Genomic DNA, 17,905 nt, shown 5'->3' on the forward strand with positions numbered 1-17,905 from the left:
CCTCCATCCTGAGAATCGCGGTCACCCGATGAGGTGAAGCGCTTGACGTGGAGATTCCAGCAGAAACCGAGGGACTTCAAGCACCGAGGAGCAATGGAGTTTGGAGTGTCCCCAGAAGGGCCAGACAGGGTCGGGAATGCTTGGGGGACGTGGGATTACACCAGGTTTCCTTCCTTGAGTGGCGGTAAGAACTATAAATGAAGTGAAAACACACACACACACACACACACACACACACACACACACACACACACACACACAACATTTCTTTCCTTTCTCCTCAAAGTTAATCAAGGTTGTTGGCAGCACGGAGAGTTCCTGTTTTCTACACAGTGCCCCACCCAGTTCGATGTTACCAGACTTATAAAAGGACCCGAGCCTGCAGAGTAGAAGTCTCCACTCGGGACTGCGGAGACTTCATCTTTGACTCCAGGAGGGGTGAGCGCTGCAGAGGACAGACACTGGCCGGTAACGAATTCCTTAAATCTCAGATCATCAGGGCTTTCCCCCAACCCCGCACCACATCTCTGCCTGTGGCGCGAGGTTGTGGGAAGGTAGGGTAAGGTGCCTAGAATTCCAGAGTTCGCTTGCCACTGGGTGGCCAGGAGCCTGGAGGCTTGGGCAGCGGGGAGGCTTGGGAAGAGGAGCCCCAAACCGTCCCAAACCCAGCCTTGTAAGATCTGTCTTGCTGCACCTGACAGCAAACAGGTACCGGGTGTCCTGAGGAAGGAGGCCAAGTGAGGTCCTGTGCCAGGGGAGTAGAGGGGTAGGTAGGGTTCGGTCTGTCACCAGAGCCGCCTCTAAGCTCCTGGTTTAGTGTTCGCTGACCCAGGGGAGCCCAGCACTGATGACAACCAGGTTAAGGACGACTCAGTGAGCAATCCGAAGAAGCAGGTCTGCAGAGCATGACTCTGTTTCCCTTTAACACGGGGTGGTCCTGAAAGTGAGTGAGGAAGAGAGGGGAGGGGATTTGGTAGTAGCTCCTCAGGTCCTCTTCTGATGGGGTTGAAGTGAGGTGGTGGCTGGTGGTTCAAAGTCAAGGTCCTAAGAGGAGTGGGTACAGTCTCCGAAGGTCGCCTGGCACTCCCTACTCAAAAGACCAAAACTGGGGTTGCCCTGATGGAGAAATAGAAACTGATCTCGTGTGTGCGGGGGGGGGGGGGGGAGTGAGGATGGGGGAGCAGATAGAGGGGAACTGAGAGTTCCTGTGGCTCCATCAATACCAGAGCAGCTAGCTACTTAGCACGACAGCATCCTGCACCAGAAGGAAGGGTTTAAATGCCAGGAGGCATTTAAAAACTATGTTTGTGAAAGTGAAAGAAGAGAGTGACGTGACCACATGCTTTCCTGGTCGGATAGGAATTATGTCCACCAGAAAGCCGAAATCTGTTTCAGATTATCTTGGTGGGAGGACTCTCAGCAGTCGCTGCTGCATCCAAACAACACCCAGAAAGCCTGATATCTTGGAGGAGGACTTTGTGAGGGACAAGGAAATAAACAAAACAGAAAAAAAAAACCACTCTCAAGTTCCTTGAGGAGATTATGTCCTGCTATTATGAAACTGTAAGGGAGATAAGGCTGTTTCCTGCACTACGCTCTAGGTTATCACTGAGAGAGGACTTGGTGGATCTGAGAAACCTAAACTTACAACAAATAAGGGAACAGAAAAACAAAAAATTGGAGCCATCTTAAAGCCCCCCAAATCTTAAAGTGCCTGGTGAGACTTATTCCTTTAATCCCAGCACTGGGGAGACAGATGCTGGTGGATCCCTACCAGTTCAAGGCCAACCCAGTCTTTGAAGTAAGTTCTAGGTCGGCTAGTGCTGCATAGTGAAGTGAGACCCTATCTTTAAAAAAAAGTCTCAAAGTGCATCATGCAGAATTAATTTTTATCATAGGTTTAGTTTCCTGGTGGGTTTTAAGCTTATGAGCTCATCCCAAAGAGATACTTTAAGTTTGTGCCTTCAAGATGTTTTATCTGTGTGGTCTTAGATTTATTGAGGCAAGCCGGGCGTTGGTGGCGCACGCCTTTAATCCCAGCACTTGGGAGGCAGAGGCAGGCGGATCTCTGTGAGTTCGAGGCCAGCCTGGTCTACAGAGTTAATTCCAGGAAAGTCTCCAAAACAATACAGAGAAACCCTGTCTCGAAAAACCAAAAAAAAAAAAAAAAAAAAAAAAAAAAAAGATTTATTGAGGCATTACTGAACCCAGTCCAGGTTGGCTAGAAAGAGTCATCTCTCTAGCATCTCCTTTATCCACGGTAAAACTTCTCTTTCTTCCTTCTTTTCTCCCCTCCCTTCCTCCTTCTCACTCTCCCTCCCTTTCTTCCTCCCATCTTTCTTCCCACCCCCTTTCTTTCTTTAGACAGGGTCTAGCTATATATCCCAGCCCAGCCTAGAAATCCTACCTTCGCTAAGCACGGGGTTTCAGGTCACCAAGCCCTCCTTCCTGTTTTCTGGCTTTGTTTTGGTTTCTGGTGGTGATGGAGAGCAAACTCAGGACATCCCCTGTGCAAGTTAAGTGCTGCACCACAGCTTAGCTAGCTCTTGTCTTCTTACTGCCTTTTACAGGTTCTGAATGTAATTTATATACAAATTCTTCATCAGATATATAATTTGCAAATCAGGTGCTTATATTTGCATTCTTAACAATATCTTTCAAGAAGGCTTTCTTTTCTATTTTTTAAGAAAGATTTGTTTGGGGCTAGGGTGGTGGCTCAACAGTTAAGAGTACTGTTTACTCTTCCAGAGGGCTTTGGTCGACTCCTAGCTCACGTGGTGGCTCACAACCATCAGTAACTCCATTTCAGGGGAATCTTATTCCTTCTTCTGGCCTCCACAGATATCAGGCACACACATGCATTCATGTGGACCAAACACCCAGATACATAAATAAAAATAAGCCAGGCCATGATGGCATGTGCCTTTAATCCCAGCATTCGGGAGGCAGTTCTCCCTGAGTTTGAGGCCAGCCTGGTCTACAAAGCGAGATACAGGACAAGCAGAGCTGTTACACAGAGAAACCCTGTCTGAAAAACACCAAAAACCAAATAAACAAGTAATTTTTAAGAGACTTATTTCATTTTATGTGTCTGGGTATTTGACTTGCATGCATACTGGTTCACCATGTGCATGCAGTGCCCTTGGAAGCTAGAAAAGGGTGTCAAATCCCCTGGAACCGGAGTTACAGACAGTTGTGAGCCGTAGGGCTGGGATTTGAACCTAGGTCCTCTGGAAGAGCATCTAGTACTCTCACTGAGTCGTCTCTCCATCCCTTTCTTTCTATATTATGCATTTAATGTAATTTACATGAAATGTCTGCCCAACCCAAGGGAACAGTGGGGAGGGAGAAAGGGAGGGAGGGAGGGAGAGAGAGAGAGAGAGAGGGAGGGAGGGAGGGAGGGAGGGAGGGAGATAATAAGAATTTGACCACACACTCTTTAGCAACCAATGCACAACCTGATCAAAAGCTGGTTGGCTAATAACTGACAACTTCCCTAATTTTGCCTCCACTTCCAAGTCAGGAAGTCAATAATGTTCCCCAAATTAATTAAGAAGGACGATCCATTTCTCACAACTTGCCTCTTTCCCCACTGCAACAATCTCAGTCAGACCACACCCAAGCCTTCCTTTGTGGTTGCTTAGCAGGCTTCCCACTCTCCTGCCTGTCATTGAGTTATAGCCAATGCAAACGATGGTGGCCGAATCCCTTGTTATAGTGAGTTCAGAACCAATACCAGGTTCTTTCTCTTTTTAAATTAGAAACAATCTTATTTTACATACTAACTCCAGTTCCCTCTCCTGTCCTCCCATGACCCCCCACCAACCTCTTATCCACTCCCTAGGGAGGGTGAATCAAAGTCAGTCACATCATTTGGGGCAGGGCCTAGGCCCTCCCCATGTATCTGGGCTGAGAGAATATCCCTCCATAGGGAATGGGCTCCCAAAGCTCATTTGCACACTGGGGATAAACACTGGTTCCACTGCCAGAGGCACCATAGACTTCCCAGGCCTCTTAACCGACACCCACTGTAACGTGATTCTTCCCACCAACCTGGTCCCAGAGCTGTTTCAATCCCAAATGAAGACACAGGATACTATATTAATTATAAATCTGTTGGCTGTTTGCTTGGTTTCTTATCAGCTAATTCTGACTTAATTATCAACCCATAACTGCTAATTTGAGTATTTCCATGTGGTCTTCTCTTATTGGAGAAAGGGTCCAGACCTCTTCTCCCACATCCTACATTGTGACTGCCTGTGCCTCTGTTTCCCAGAATTCTCCTTGACTTCTAGTCCCACCTATCTTGCTTCCCTATTGGCCAACAGTGCTTTATTCAACAACCAATAAGATAAGCACATACACAGAAGGACTTTCCCCATCATCTCCTCTTTTCTGTCTAAATGAAAAGAAAGGTTTTAACTTTAACATAGTCAAATTACATATGAAGAAACAGTTATCAAGTAAGGACTATAGTTACAATATTTAGTCCATTAACATTTATCAAGATTTAAAGAAAATATCATCTATCCTATCTTTGTGAGTCTAGAGTCTTTTATGTAACTTATCTTTGATTATAACTAAGGAAAACTATGATTATAACTATCTGTCTTCAACTCCATCAAAGACCACAGAAAGACATTATATAAACACTAGAATTGACAGAGACATCTCACTACTTGGACAGTCACCCAAAGTTCCTCTGCAACATTGGGGCGTCCATCTTCAGCGTATAGGCCACAGTGTGCCTGGCAGACTTCTCAGCAAAGCAGGAAAATTTAAACTGTCCATCTGCATTGGCAGTTTGTTAGTCATTTTTCTGTGTCCTGCAGAATGTCTGGCAGACTCTTCCATGAAGCAGGAAACCTGTAGGACTGTCCAAGTTCAGCAGTCACTTTCCTGTAGGTTCTGCATGTCCAGTTTATACAGCAACAGTCAAACAGTCCAGGCAAGAGAAGTTTCTTGCCCAAATGCTAATCTTGCCATGTTGAAAGCAAACTCCATAACGAGTTTCTTTGATGCCCATATTCCTCTCAGATGTAAACGGTGTGTCAGGAGTAGTTGTGTCTCACTAACATGAAAAACCCTAAATCATTTAAATGCTATTTTCTGAAGGTCTTTGAAAGGTTTGAAGGCTATTTATCCATCTCAAATATATCTCTGTATGTTATGAGAAGCTTTTTCTTTTGCTAGCCGCTTTGGTTTATCCCCCGCCAGTCGCCTGGGCTCTGCCAGCCTGATTCTAGATCCGCATCAGTCCCAAATAAACACACAGGAGGCTATATTCATTATGAAGCTGTTGGCCTTGCTTGTTTCTAACTGGCTAGCTCTGACTTAAGTAATTACCCCATAATTGTTAATCTAAGTATGTCTCTTACCGGAGAGGTTTCCAGGCTTCCTACCCCAATGGCGGTTACATCTCGAACTCTCTTGTCTTTTTCTTTCCCAGAATCCTCCTCGACTCCTAGTCCCTCCTATCTAGGTTTTCTATAGGCTCAACAGTACTTTATTGACAAATAACAGGACTTCCCCAACATCTCCTCTTTTCTGTTTAAACAAAAGAAAGGTCTTAATTTTAACATAGTCAAATTGTATATAACAGAACAGTTATCAAATAAGAACATAGTTACAATATTTTAGCAAGATTTAAAGAAAATATCCATCCCATCCTTGTGAGTCCAAAGTCCTATATGTAGCTTATCTTTTATCATAACTAAGGAAAACTGTAATTATAAGTATCTGTCTTCAACTCCATCAAAGACCACAGAAGGATAATATATAAACACTAGGATTGACAGAGACATCTTACTGCTTGGACAGTCACCCGAAGTTCCTCTGTAACGTTGGGGCATCCATCTTCAGCCCATAGGCCACAATGTGTCTGGAACACTTCTCAGCAAAGCAGGAAATTTCAAACTGTCCATCTGCATTGGCAGTCTGTCAGTCATTTTTCTTTGTCCTGCAGAAAGTCTCGTAGACTCTTCATCAAGCAGGAACCCTGTAAGACTGAGTTCAGTAGTCACTTTCCTGTGGGTCCTGCATGTCCAGATGATACAACAACAGTCAAACAATCTAGGCAAGAGCAGTTTCTTGCCCAAATGGCTAATCTTGCCATGTTGAAAGCAAACTCCATAACGAGTTTCTTCGATGCCCGTTTTCCTCTCAGACATAATTGGTGCTGCCAGGAGCAGACATTTCTCATTGTCAAGAAAAACCCTAAACCATTTTAAATGCCATGTTCTGAAGGTCTTTGAGAGGTTTGAAGACTGTCCATCTCAAATATATTTCTGTATATCTAGAAAACCTAACTAACCTAACTATAAATTCTGACTATTATAAGTAACTTTCTATAATCTGTATTTAATTACGCATTACATTTTAAAAGATCAGTATAAGCACAATACTTAATCAGGAGGAGAAATATATATATCACAAAATTGACCTTGAATTTGTATCAATAAATGAAAAACAATACCCATACCATAATTCCCCTTTTACCATTAAAAAAGATTGGCTGTGATCACTAGCCAATTATAAACAATCCCATTTAAATGAAAACAAAGATTTATAAACAAGATGGGAACTGGGACGTCGCTCATTCCAAACTGCTTCCTGCTGGAAGGGGGCGCTGTTTATACCATGGGGATCATGACAAAACTCAGAAACCTGTATAAGTCCATATTTTTGGGGTCTGTAAGACTGCATCATCTTCGCTGTTTCGATTGTTGGAACACCTGGTCCACTGCTTCTGGGGGTCTTGGTTCGTCAAACCACAGAAGCCTGGAAGGAATTCTCAGCTTTTCATTTTCTGTAGAAACATAAATGAAAACTCCTTTTCCAAGTAACATATCCTTATACTTAAATTTTGAAGTCAAGGCATTTTCAAAAGATAGAAGTTGGATTAATTCAGCAGCATTTATAATCAAGTGTACTTTAGCAGCTGTTCCTTCCTTAGCAATCAAAAAACTGAAAAATATAATAGCGTACAGTATCCAGACTCTCTGTGTATTTTCCATCTTTACGTGGCTTATTTATTTATCTAATATTACTTTGTTTCTTTCACTTTTATTTATTTTTCTCTGAGACAGGGTTTCTCTGTGGAAACCTGCCTGCCTCTGCCTCTGGAGCAATCCTACCGGCGTGTGCCACCACACCCGGCTTTTGTATTTATTTACCACTTTGCCGTTTCATTTTCTCTCTCAATCTCACGTATATTTTTAAACACACTGTAAACCTTTAGAGGTTTTGTTCATCCAAGTCTGACTTTACTGTAAATCTTTACGTTTTTCTGGCCACGTGTCTTATCTGTAAAACCGTGGCTGTTTTAAACTGCCATTTTTTTTTTTCAAGATGGCGGGCGTAAGCTTGATTCCAGCTTACTGCCTCAGTCCATGCTGACATCCAGCAAAAGCTGCCACTTCCAGCTGTACGTACACACTTTTCAATCGTTAGCAGAGTCTCTTAAAACAATCTTGCTGTTTTTTTTTTTTTTTTATGCCGAGTCAGGAAGACTCCCGTAAGCGAGCCACGTGAATCTCGGCTTGTCGTTAGCAAAACAGAGCACACCTGAGAAAAATGCTGCTACCAAAAATCTGTGCTTCTCTCCGTTCTTCTGTTTCTAAAATTCCTTTAAAGCTTTTGTCATTCTGCGTGGAAATTCATGATCCCACTCCTGATCACCATTATGTTATGAGAAGCTTTTTCTTTTGCTAGCCGCTTTGGTTTATCCCCTGCCAGTCGCCTGGGCTCTGCCGCGCCAGCCTGGTTCTAGATCTGCATCAGTCCCAAATAAACACACAGGAGGCTATATTCATTATGAAGCTGTTGGCCTTGCTTGTTTCTAACTGGCTAGCTCTGACTTAAGTAATTACCCCATAATTGTTAATCTAAGTATGTCTCTTACCGGAGAGGTTTCCAGGCTTCCTACCCCAATGGCGGTTACATCTCGAACTCTCTTGTCTTTTTCTTTCCCAGAATCCTCCTCGACTCCTAGTCCCTCCTATCTAGGTTTTCTATAGGCTCAACAGTACTTTATTGACAAATAACAGGACTTACCCAACATCTGTATATCTAGAAAATCTAAATAACCTAGCTATAAGTTCTGGCTACTATAAGTATATATCTGCAATCTGTATTTAATTATGCATTATGTTTTAAAAGATTAGTATAAACACAATACTTAAACAAGAGGAGAAATATACATATCACAAAATTGACCTTAAATTTGTATCAATAAATGAAAATCCATACCAATACAAGGTATTCATTTCTATATCATATTCCCTTTTTTCCCTTTAGAAAGAGATTGACTGTGATCATTACCCTGTAAAATGAAAACAAACATTTAAACAATATTTGGGAATGTGGGTGTTGTTCATTTCAAACTGCTTCCTGCTGGTTGGGGGCGCTGTCCATACCGTGGGCATCATGACAAAACACAGAAACCTGGCCAGGTCCTTGGTTTTGTAGTCTGCATTGTCCCAGCTGTTTCAGATGCTGGACTGCCTGGGACATTGCTTCAGGGGGTCTTGCTTCATCAAAACATAGAAGTCTGGAAGGAATCCACAGCCTTTCATTTTCTGTGGAAACACAAATAAAATCTCTTTTCCAAAGTAACATACCCTTATACTTAAATTTTGAAGTCAAGGCATTTTCAAAAGTTATAAGTTGGATTAATTCAGCAGCATTTATTTATTTATGCAAAAGCAAAGAGTATTTTATTGTAGATGTTTAATGAGCTAACCTATTAGGGGTATGTGTGTGTGTGTGTGTGTGTGTGTGTGTAATTTTAGAAAAAAAGCAAAACCAGGATGAGCAGTGCCTTGTGGCTGTTTCTGCGGTGAAAGTAGGCATCCCACAGACTTAGCTTTTTTCATGAATCCAGATGGCTTCAGGCTATGTGGGAATAAAAGGCCAATTTCAGGAAGGTGTCTCTCCATTTGGTTTCCCACCTCCCCATTCTTGTTCTGTTCTAATGTTTCTCTCTTTCTGACTTTCAGGAAAACATTTCAGTTAAAGGCTGAGAAGATGAGTTTCCTGGCAAATCTGGAATTGAACTTTGCTGAATGCATCATAGATGGAGGAAAGGCCACTCTAGGAGTGAGGCAAAGGGCGGAGATGGACCCTGCCCAGCGGATGAGGCAGGATGAGACCATCTCCCAAGCAGTGTGTGCTCTGCTAAATTCCGGTGGGGGAGTGGTCAGGCTTGAGATTGAGAATGAAGACTATAATTATGAGAGCGATGGAGTGGGCCTGGATTTGCCACCATGGTTCAGAAACCATATAGATGATATGCTGCAGGGAAAACTCTTTTTAATATTTGTGAATTCGTGGGAGGTGGCACCCTCAGGTGTGCGGCTCGCCACCTTGTGTTCCAATTTGTACCACAAACGTGGGACATCTACTGAGGTCATGGATTCTCTAGAAGCCCTACTATTCCTCAGAAGAAGGATTCAGGCTCTTGAGAATGCCAGTGATCCCAACTCATTAAACCCACAGGAGGCTCCAGGTGATAATCAGATGATCTTAGCTGCTGATTTGTTTGATAAACAGCAGCAGCTTCAGTATCTGCAAAAACTCAACTTTACGGAGTCCCCACAGGTTGAATTTCAAATGTTCTCTGCAGACCTTTCCCAGGGCATTAAAGAGAAACTCCCCAAGTGTGTTTCTGCACTTGCCAATTCTGAAGGAGGATATGTGTTTTTTGGGGTGCATGACGAGACCTGTCAAGTCATTGGATGTGAAAAGGAAAAAATAAATCATTACAGCTTGCTGATTGTTATTGACCGCTGTATCAGGAGCATGCCCGTCCATCACTTCTGCTCACAAGCCTATAAAGTGCAACATGACTGCAAATTCCTTGAAGTGTATGATAAGGGCGCCGTTCGTGGGTACGTCTGTGCGATCAAGGTGGAATGGTTCTGCTGTGCAGCATTTGCCAAAGCACCTGATTCCTGGGACATGAAGGACAATCAGATGAAGCAGCTGACCACAAAGGACTGGGCAGTTTGGATGACAGAGACAGACACAGGTCAGGAAACAGGACGGAAACTGTAGAATGTTTGCTGGGGAATGGGAGGGCAGAGAGAAAAGAGAGAGGTGGACTTCTTTGGTATTTGGGGGAAAGAGATTAATTCCTATAGATGGCAGGCCACTGCCCTTCCCCCTGACTGCTCCCCTTGAATATTCTGTGTTCATCAAAACGACAGTCCCACTAGAGGCTGGTGCAGGGGCAATCTGAACTAATTACTTCAATTCCACATCCTTTCTTTTCTTGTTTAATTTTGAGTTCCGGAAGCCTTGGCTGGCCTCAAACTCAAAACTTTCCCACTGCAGCCTTCAAGAGTGTTCGATGACAGGTGTGAATACCGCTCCTGGCACAGCTTGACTCATGTGCCTGTTAAAAGCTCTTCCTTTTTGATGACCAGCTTGCATTTAGTTATCCAGCAAATCCCCTTTCCCACAAGGACAATAGATGTGTCCTTTCTAACTGCCTGATAGTGTCTCTTCCAATTTTTAAAGCACTCTTTTAAAAACAAATTTATTTCACACATATAGATATTTTGCTGGCCTGTGTAACATACGTGTGCAATGCCCTTGGAGGCCAGAAGAGGGCATCGGATCTCCTGGAACTGGAGTTACTGATGGTTGTGAGCTGCCATGTGTGTGCTGGGAACAGAACCTGGGCCCTCTGGAATAGCCAGTGCTCTTAACTGCTGAGCCATCTCACAACCTATAAAAATTACTCTTAATCTTTTCTTTGAGGTTTTCCATGAACAAATCATGATTTCTCCATTCCAAGACCCAAGATATGATAACCATAAATGACAGGGCCGTGATAGGCATATGCTTTGGAAAAGGGAAGATAAAATGAAACTAGATGAAAGAAAGCCAGTGGTAACTTAAAAACCCACAAAACAAACAAACAAAAGGGTCCATTTCAGAACTGCATAGCATTCTACACGATTGACATTCACATCTTCTACTCTCATGTACTTAAAATAGTATTCTAAAAAAACAATTGATTTCAGTATCTGGGTTTGGTTTCTGGGTGGTCTGTGCTGGAAATGCAAATATCTGCAGATCCCAGCTTTTAGTGTAACATGGCTCAGCTGTGAAGAGGGGTCTGCTCACTGTGTATTCAACTCTTGTTTCCTCTTTCCTCAGAGCTTTCCAGTTTTCCTCAGATGATCATCTCGAGGAGTATTGCAGACACCACACCCCGATGCAGGACTGTGTGCATGCATAAGGATTTGAAGAGTGTGGAAGAATTGCAGAAGGATTACTTCCCAGGTAATTGTCATCTCTGGATGCTTTGGGACATGTTGATTGTTCCTATATTTAGAGGGGAAATCCCTTGATCCTTATGTCCTTATAAAACCACGTATGGAAAGTTTTGAGAGGAGCTGGAGCTGTGGCTTAGCAGGTAAAAGCACTGGCTGGTCTTCCAGAGCACCCACATGATGGCTTACAACAGCTACCACAACAGGCAAGTATTTTGCAATATAGTTATGGAATGGAACATTAGCAGTGAAAATGATGGTTGCTGTGTACAAGCGCAGGGCTGAGTGTAAACAGTGTTCAGGCACATCTTGTCATGACCTTGTTCGTGGATTTTCTTGATTCTTTCATTGGTTATAAAATGTTTCTAAACATTCTAGTGTTTCTAAACATGGATTTTTCTTAGTTTTATTTATTTCACTATGAAACACAGGCAGGACATAGAACAAAGATATAATTTAATAAGTAATTTGTACCATGAAACTTGTGTAACCACCACCCAAATAAAATAAGTAACTAGAACTCTGCAAACACTCTGCTATTGTTTCTTTTTCAGATTCCCTTCTTTTGAAACAACTTTTTCCTTCCTTCTTTCTTCCTTCCTTTCTTTTTTTTTTTGGTTTTTCTTTTCTTTAAAAAATAACTAGCTTGTTTTTATTTCATGCACATTTGTGTTTTGTCTGTGTGAAGGTGTCAGACCTACTGAAACGGGAGTACAAGCAGTTGTGAGCTGCCATGTGAGTGCTGGAAATTGGACCTGGGTCCTCTGGAAGGACAGCCAGTGTTGTTAACCACTGATCCATCTCTCCAGCCCCCCTTTTGTTTTTCAAGACAGTTGTGTGTGTGTGTGTGTGTGTGTGTGTGTGTGTGTGTGTGTATGTATGTATGTATGTATGTATGTATGTATGTATGTGTAGCCTTGGCTGTCCTGGTACTCACTTTGTAGACCAGACTGGCATGGAAGTCAGAATTAAAGGTGTGTCCCAAGTCTGGCACTTTTTTCTATTTTAAGCAGTACTATACAAAAATTTTCTATCAATAACTGACATGCTGTAAGGATAAATTCTGAGTAACAACAATTGCTTATGAAGTTATATGGACATTGCCAAGGAGCAATCCAAAATATATGCCCAGACCCATGTTCACCAATATGGTCTTACCATGGTGATTTTCTTCTAGAAGAATATTAGAATCATTTTGTTGTATCAAAAAGAAAAGAGAAGAATCCGATATTATTTTGACGGCCAATATATGCAGCCAGTGAGCTGACTTGGAAGTTTTACAATAGTAAGTTTTCTCATAGTTCAACATGGATTGTCTGGTTGATCATACAAATCTTCTCTCTTACATTTTCTTAACAACCTACTATCATTTTATTAGCTCTGAAAAATAATCTTGCTAATTACACTATAGGATATGTGACTCATGAAGCATTGAAGTACATTTACAATCAATGAAATCTGACAACTGTTTCAAAGCTTTATAACATTGTTCTTTCATATGTTAATGCCATTTTTTAGAGTGGGTTCTTTTATGATTATAATTTCTGATGGTGATCTGCCCATATGCAGGAAAAGCTTAGTTTTTACTTAATAAACATATTAATACAAAGAAGAAAGATAATTTTGAGTAACCGTTCCTTTATTTATGAATTTTTATTTCTTTAGTTCATTGCTTATTTATTCCAAACATAATGCTAAATTAAAATAATTGTAGACAAACACAGTAAGATACTGCTGGGTTCAGTCTAGTATTTCTCTTAGCTTAGACAAACTTTATTGGTGTGTTCAAACTGTTAGAGTATCCAGTTTATGGTATCAGCCATATGACCAAGAAAGCATCACCAAAATGTATCTTTTGTTATGACAACCTCCTATTTTTCTTTAGAATCTGCATATTGCTCTATATTAGTATTTTAAAAATTAATTGTTCAGGGGCTGGAAAGATGACTGAGAAAATAAGAGCACTTGCTTTTGCAGAGACCCTGGTTTGGTTCCCAGCAACCACATGATGACTAACAAACATTTGAAACCCCAGTTCCTGGAGACCAGACACCACCTTCTGGCCCCTGCAGTCACTGTACACACACAGAACACAGACACTCATGCAGACAAAATACCCATGTACGCAAAAATAAACAAATATTTTTTTAAAAAAGGAAAAAATTTAATTGTTCAAAATTCTATTACTTGGAGTGTCTATTGTCCATTCAACCAAAGTCAGAAATATGGACTCATCCTTGGTTCTACTTTGTACCTTGAATTTGAAACACAGATTTTGTTTTTTGTTTTTGTTGTTGCTTCTGTCTTCGTTTGCTTTGAGAGGGGAGTGTCTCAATATGTAGTCCTGATTGTCCTGGAACTCACTATGTAGACCAGACTAGCCTTGAGCTCACAGAGATCCATCTGCCTCTGCCTTCCAAGTGTGAATTTGATTTTTTTTGAAGAGTATTCATAGTTTGGGCTAGATTCCAGTCACAGTTTATAACACTCCAAAAATTTAAGAGACTCACATACATATACTATATACCCAGTAGGTATACATCATTTATTAATAGTATACATCCAAAAAGTCTTTATAGGTGTCTCGCATCTTTATATATACTCATACATACAATATATTAAAACCTTTTAAAGGACTTTTAAAAACCAAAATCAACCTACATAAAATAGACATTTTTGTTATATAGCTATGGATATTAGCACACTCATAGTTTTCTGTAATCACCATCACAGTCAACATGCAAAACAGTTCCATTATTTACAAATGAAACGCCCTTCATGCTGCCTTTCCTGTAATGGAGCTGCCATAACTCATAACCCGTGGCAGGCGTTGATCTGCTCCCCAAACCAGCAAGCATGCGGCTCCTGCCAAGTGTCCGGATGGCTCCTGAATGCTTTCCCTATACCACCATCCCCCCTTCTTTGTCTCTCACTTTTGGAAGCACAAACTGTGTGGAGTTATCTGAATGGACTGTGGAGTTTGTTGCCTCTTCTGCCTCTTTTAGACGGTCTTACTATATGGCTCTGGTTGGCCTATAACTCAACAGAGATCCACTTGCCTCTGCTTCCTGAGTCCTGATATTAAATGTGTGTTCCAAAACTCCCAGCTAACTAGGCAGCACCCTCTGAGGCTCAGCTCAGCTGTGTGCTTTCCGTAAAGACTTGCAAGTGTCCTTTTTTTTTTTTTTTTTTTTTTTTTTTTGCTAAGCTGTATTTTCCACTAACGTTCACACAGTCCCAATGAGGCTCTTTCTTGCTGCCTTTGCTGTTTTGTCCGCAGAGTTGTCTGTGTCTATCGAAACTGCTTATGGGTTTTCCCAGACATAGGATTTCTTAAAGGGACCTTTGCACCTGCTTACAGAGCCAGGGTACTGCCTGCAGGGTGTGCCAGGTTCCGCCGGGGTGGGGCCAGGTTTGTGTTTGCCTGGATGGTAACAACTGCTTGTATTGCTTGTTTGCCAAGGATGACTTCACTTGCTACTTGAAACTGCCCTGTACCCTTTTGTAAAATCTTGTTTGCTTACCCACTCCACCTTGTAGTTTTAGAGTATAAAATGTAAGTACAGACTGGACCTGGGATTTGAAGGCTTTCAGGAGCTGTCCTTGTGACATCTTCTCTCTTCTACTCTCATTGGTGTCAGAGTGCTTATTCCAGAAAAATTCCCACAGTAATAGTGACTGTCCTGTGAGCCTCTAATTCATTTGGATCCTTTCCTTGTCTAGTGTCACCTGAAAGGATTACATATACTCCGGAAAGTGTCTACAGGGATCTCTTCTCGGATCACAGAGGACTAAGAAACTTAATAAGTATGGAAATGCGCTCTTTCTCTCAAGGGATACTGATTTTCTCCCATAGCTGGGCTGTGGATCTCGGTCTTCAAAAGAGGCGGGGTGTCATCTGCGATGCTCTTCTAATTTCCCCAAACAATGTTCCAATCCTGTACACCATTTGCAACAAGTGGGATCTGGGGTACAGGTCGTATTCTATGACAGTTGCCCGTACCCTGAAGCAGAAGCTGGTGAACATGGGTGGATACCCTGGGAGATTAGGCATCATTCCCCTGGTCTTGCAGCTGGGTCCTCATCACACGATAAGGGCTGGTTTAGAAATACCCATCTACCCTGAATCCTATAACTTCACAACCGTGCACCAGATGGAAGCTCTGTTGCAATCCCTTGTGATCGTCTTGTTTGGGTTCAAATCCTTCTTAAACGAAGAGTTAAACTCTGAAGTGGTGAACCTACTCACAGACCAACAGTATCAGTTGCTTTTAAAGGATCTTTGCAAGAACAGAGAGTTGTTTGTTCATGGCTTGCCTGGATCAGGGAAGACCACTCTGGCTCTCAAGGTCATGGAGAAGATTAGGAATGTGTTCAGCTGCCAAGCTAATGACATTCTCTACATCTGTGAGAACCAGACTTTGAAGAGGTTTGTGAGGTACGTATGCAGCCTGACTACATTAGTTTCTTTCTTCTGGGAAATTTTAGCGGTTGTAGCTTTCACAGGCTAAGCTCTGGGTTGTAGTAGTTCAGGGACTGTAACCATAGGTTGGGTTGACTTGCTTGGCTTGGCTGAAGAAACCTGACCGTGTTTCTTACACTTTCAGCCAGAGAAACAGCTGCCAGGCAGTGACACGGAAAACCTTCATGAAAAGTACCTTTGCTACCATTAAACACATCGTTGTGGATGATGCTCAGAATTTCCGAACTGAAGATGGGGACTGGTATGCAAAGGCAAACTCCATCACCCAGAGAGGCAGAGATGGTCCAGGAGTTCTCTGCATTTTTCTGGATTACTTTCAGATCAATCACTTGTGTTGCAGTGGCCTCCCTGACCTCCAGCACCAGAGGTTAATATTGAAGCTCACCAGGATACTTCGCAATGGAGACAAAATAGCCAATTACCTACGAGAAAAAATGCAGCAAATCAGAAGAAATCCTCCCCCAAATGTCCCCCCAGAGGCCCTGACAATGGTCCAAGAACTTGAATGGGTTCCAGGTGTCACAGGCAATTTAGAGATAACTAATGCCTGGAGTTCGGAGCAGATGGCAATCTTTGTAGCAGAGAAGTGCCAGCGTCTCTGGAGGTCTGGCTGTTATTCCAGGGATGTTGCTATTCTTTTCAGCAAAACCAGAGATATAGAAACATATAAAGAAAAGATTCTCCTAGCATTGAGGAGGAGGCCCATGTCTCAGCTCATCGAGGAACCCAGTTCACTAGTGCAGATCAGGGAGGAGTTGGGTAATCACATCGTGTCTACTAGCGTTCAACAATTTTCAGGAATGGAAAGAAGCATAGTGTTTGGGATCATTCCAGCGGAATCTGAGACAGCCATTTTCTACAATGTTCTGCTCTGTCTGGCTTCCAGGGCAAGAACCCATCTTTATATTATAAAGCTTTTGTTTTGATAGGGAGATACCAGTTTTCAATTAGGTAGGGTTGGTCTCTAGATGACTTTGAAACTCTTTGATCTAAACATTTAAACACCAAAACATTTAATATACAGTCATCCAGTAAATCATCTACTCTCCTTGATGCCAGAGGCAAGTACAAGTGTGAAGAAGAATTCAGATAATAGTAAGAGATACCAGCTGGCATCATCAAGATCTCTCTCTCTCTCTCTCTCTCTCTCTCTCTCTCTCTCTCTCTCTCTCTCTCTCTCTCTCTCTCAGTGGTGTGTGTGTGTGTGTGTGTGTGTGTGTGTGTGTGTGATGGGAATGGAAGGCATTGTGGTGCACAGCTTTAATCCCAGCACTTGAGAGGCTGAGGCAGGTGGATCTCTATGAGTTTGAGGTCAGTTTACTCTACAAAGTGAGCTCTAGGATAGGTCAGGACTCTGTAGAGAGACCCTATCAAGAAGAAGAAGAAGAAGAAGAAGAAGAAGAAGAAGAAGAAGAAGAGGAGGAGGAGGAGGAGGAGGAGGAGGAGGAGGAGGAGGAGGAGGAGGAAGGAAGGAAGGAAGGAAGGAAGGAAGGAAGGAAGGAAGGAAGGAAGGAAGGCAAGCATTGACCAATTAAAAGTATTGCAGGAAAAAAAATGACAAAAAGCTGGGTGGTAGTGCACACCTTCAATCCCAGCACTCAGGAGGCAGAGACAGGAGGATCTCTGAGTTTGAGGCCAGCCTGGTCTACAGAGTGAGTTTAAGGACAGCCAGAGCTACACAGAGAAACCCTGTCTGGAAAAAAATAAATAACAACAGCAAAAAGACAAAAGGGTCAAGAAACAATATGCTGAGGAAATGCTGGCAGTAAATGTTATAAGTAGGTTTTTTCTCCTCTAAAATTCTTATACATGGTGGTTTAATCCCGGCACTCAGGAGGCAGACACAGGTGGATCACCATGAATTTGAGGCCAGCTTAGTTAATATAGTGAGTTCCAGACCAGACAGGGAGGTATGGTGAGACCTTGTTTCAAAAAAATTCTCTATACATAAAAGAAAATTTCCAAGATCAAAAGAAAGTTTGACAAGAATGTGACGGGGGAAGGGCACAGGACTTTAAATAGTTTCTACCCATTGAGTCATTACTTATGGTAGCAGGAGTGTGACATAACAAGCATGTCTTTTAGTGGGAAATACTACTTCTGTATATTGTACTTCCTTCCAGAAGGATCTAGCAATGGT

The 17,905-nt window shown here is 42.3% G+C and overlaps 1 protein-coding gene across 1 annotated transcript; it reads left to right on the forward strand.

Annotated features, from left to right (window-relative positions):
- The first annotated feature begins 354 nt into the window (after positions 1–354).
- On the forward strand, positions 355–16,937 carry Slfn5 (schlafen family member 5). Its single transcript, XM_005076945.4, has 5 exons — positions 355–468; positions 9,000–10,030; positions 11,167–11,292; positions 15,006–15,720; positions 15,890–16,937. The coding sequence occupies exons 2-5, from the start codon at positions 9,028–9,030 to the stop codon at positions 16,689–16,691; spliced, it is 2,646 nt and encodes an 881-aa protein (XP_005077002.1). The 5' UTR covers positions 355–468; positions 9,000–9,027; the 3' UTR covers positions 16,692–16,937.
- The last annotated feature ends 968 nt before the right edge of the window (positions 16,938–17,905 follow it).

The sequence above is a fragment of the Mesocricetus auratus genome, unplaced genomic scaffold (genome assembly GCF_017639785.1).
Source record: "Mesocricetus auratus isolate SY011 unplaced genomic scaffold, BCM_Maur_2.0 Super-Scaffold_100007, whole genome shotgun sequence".
NCBI lineage: Eukaryota > Metazoa > Chordata > Mammalia > Rodentia > Cricetidae > Mesocricetus > Mesocricetus auratus.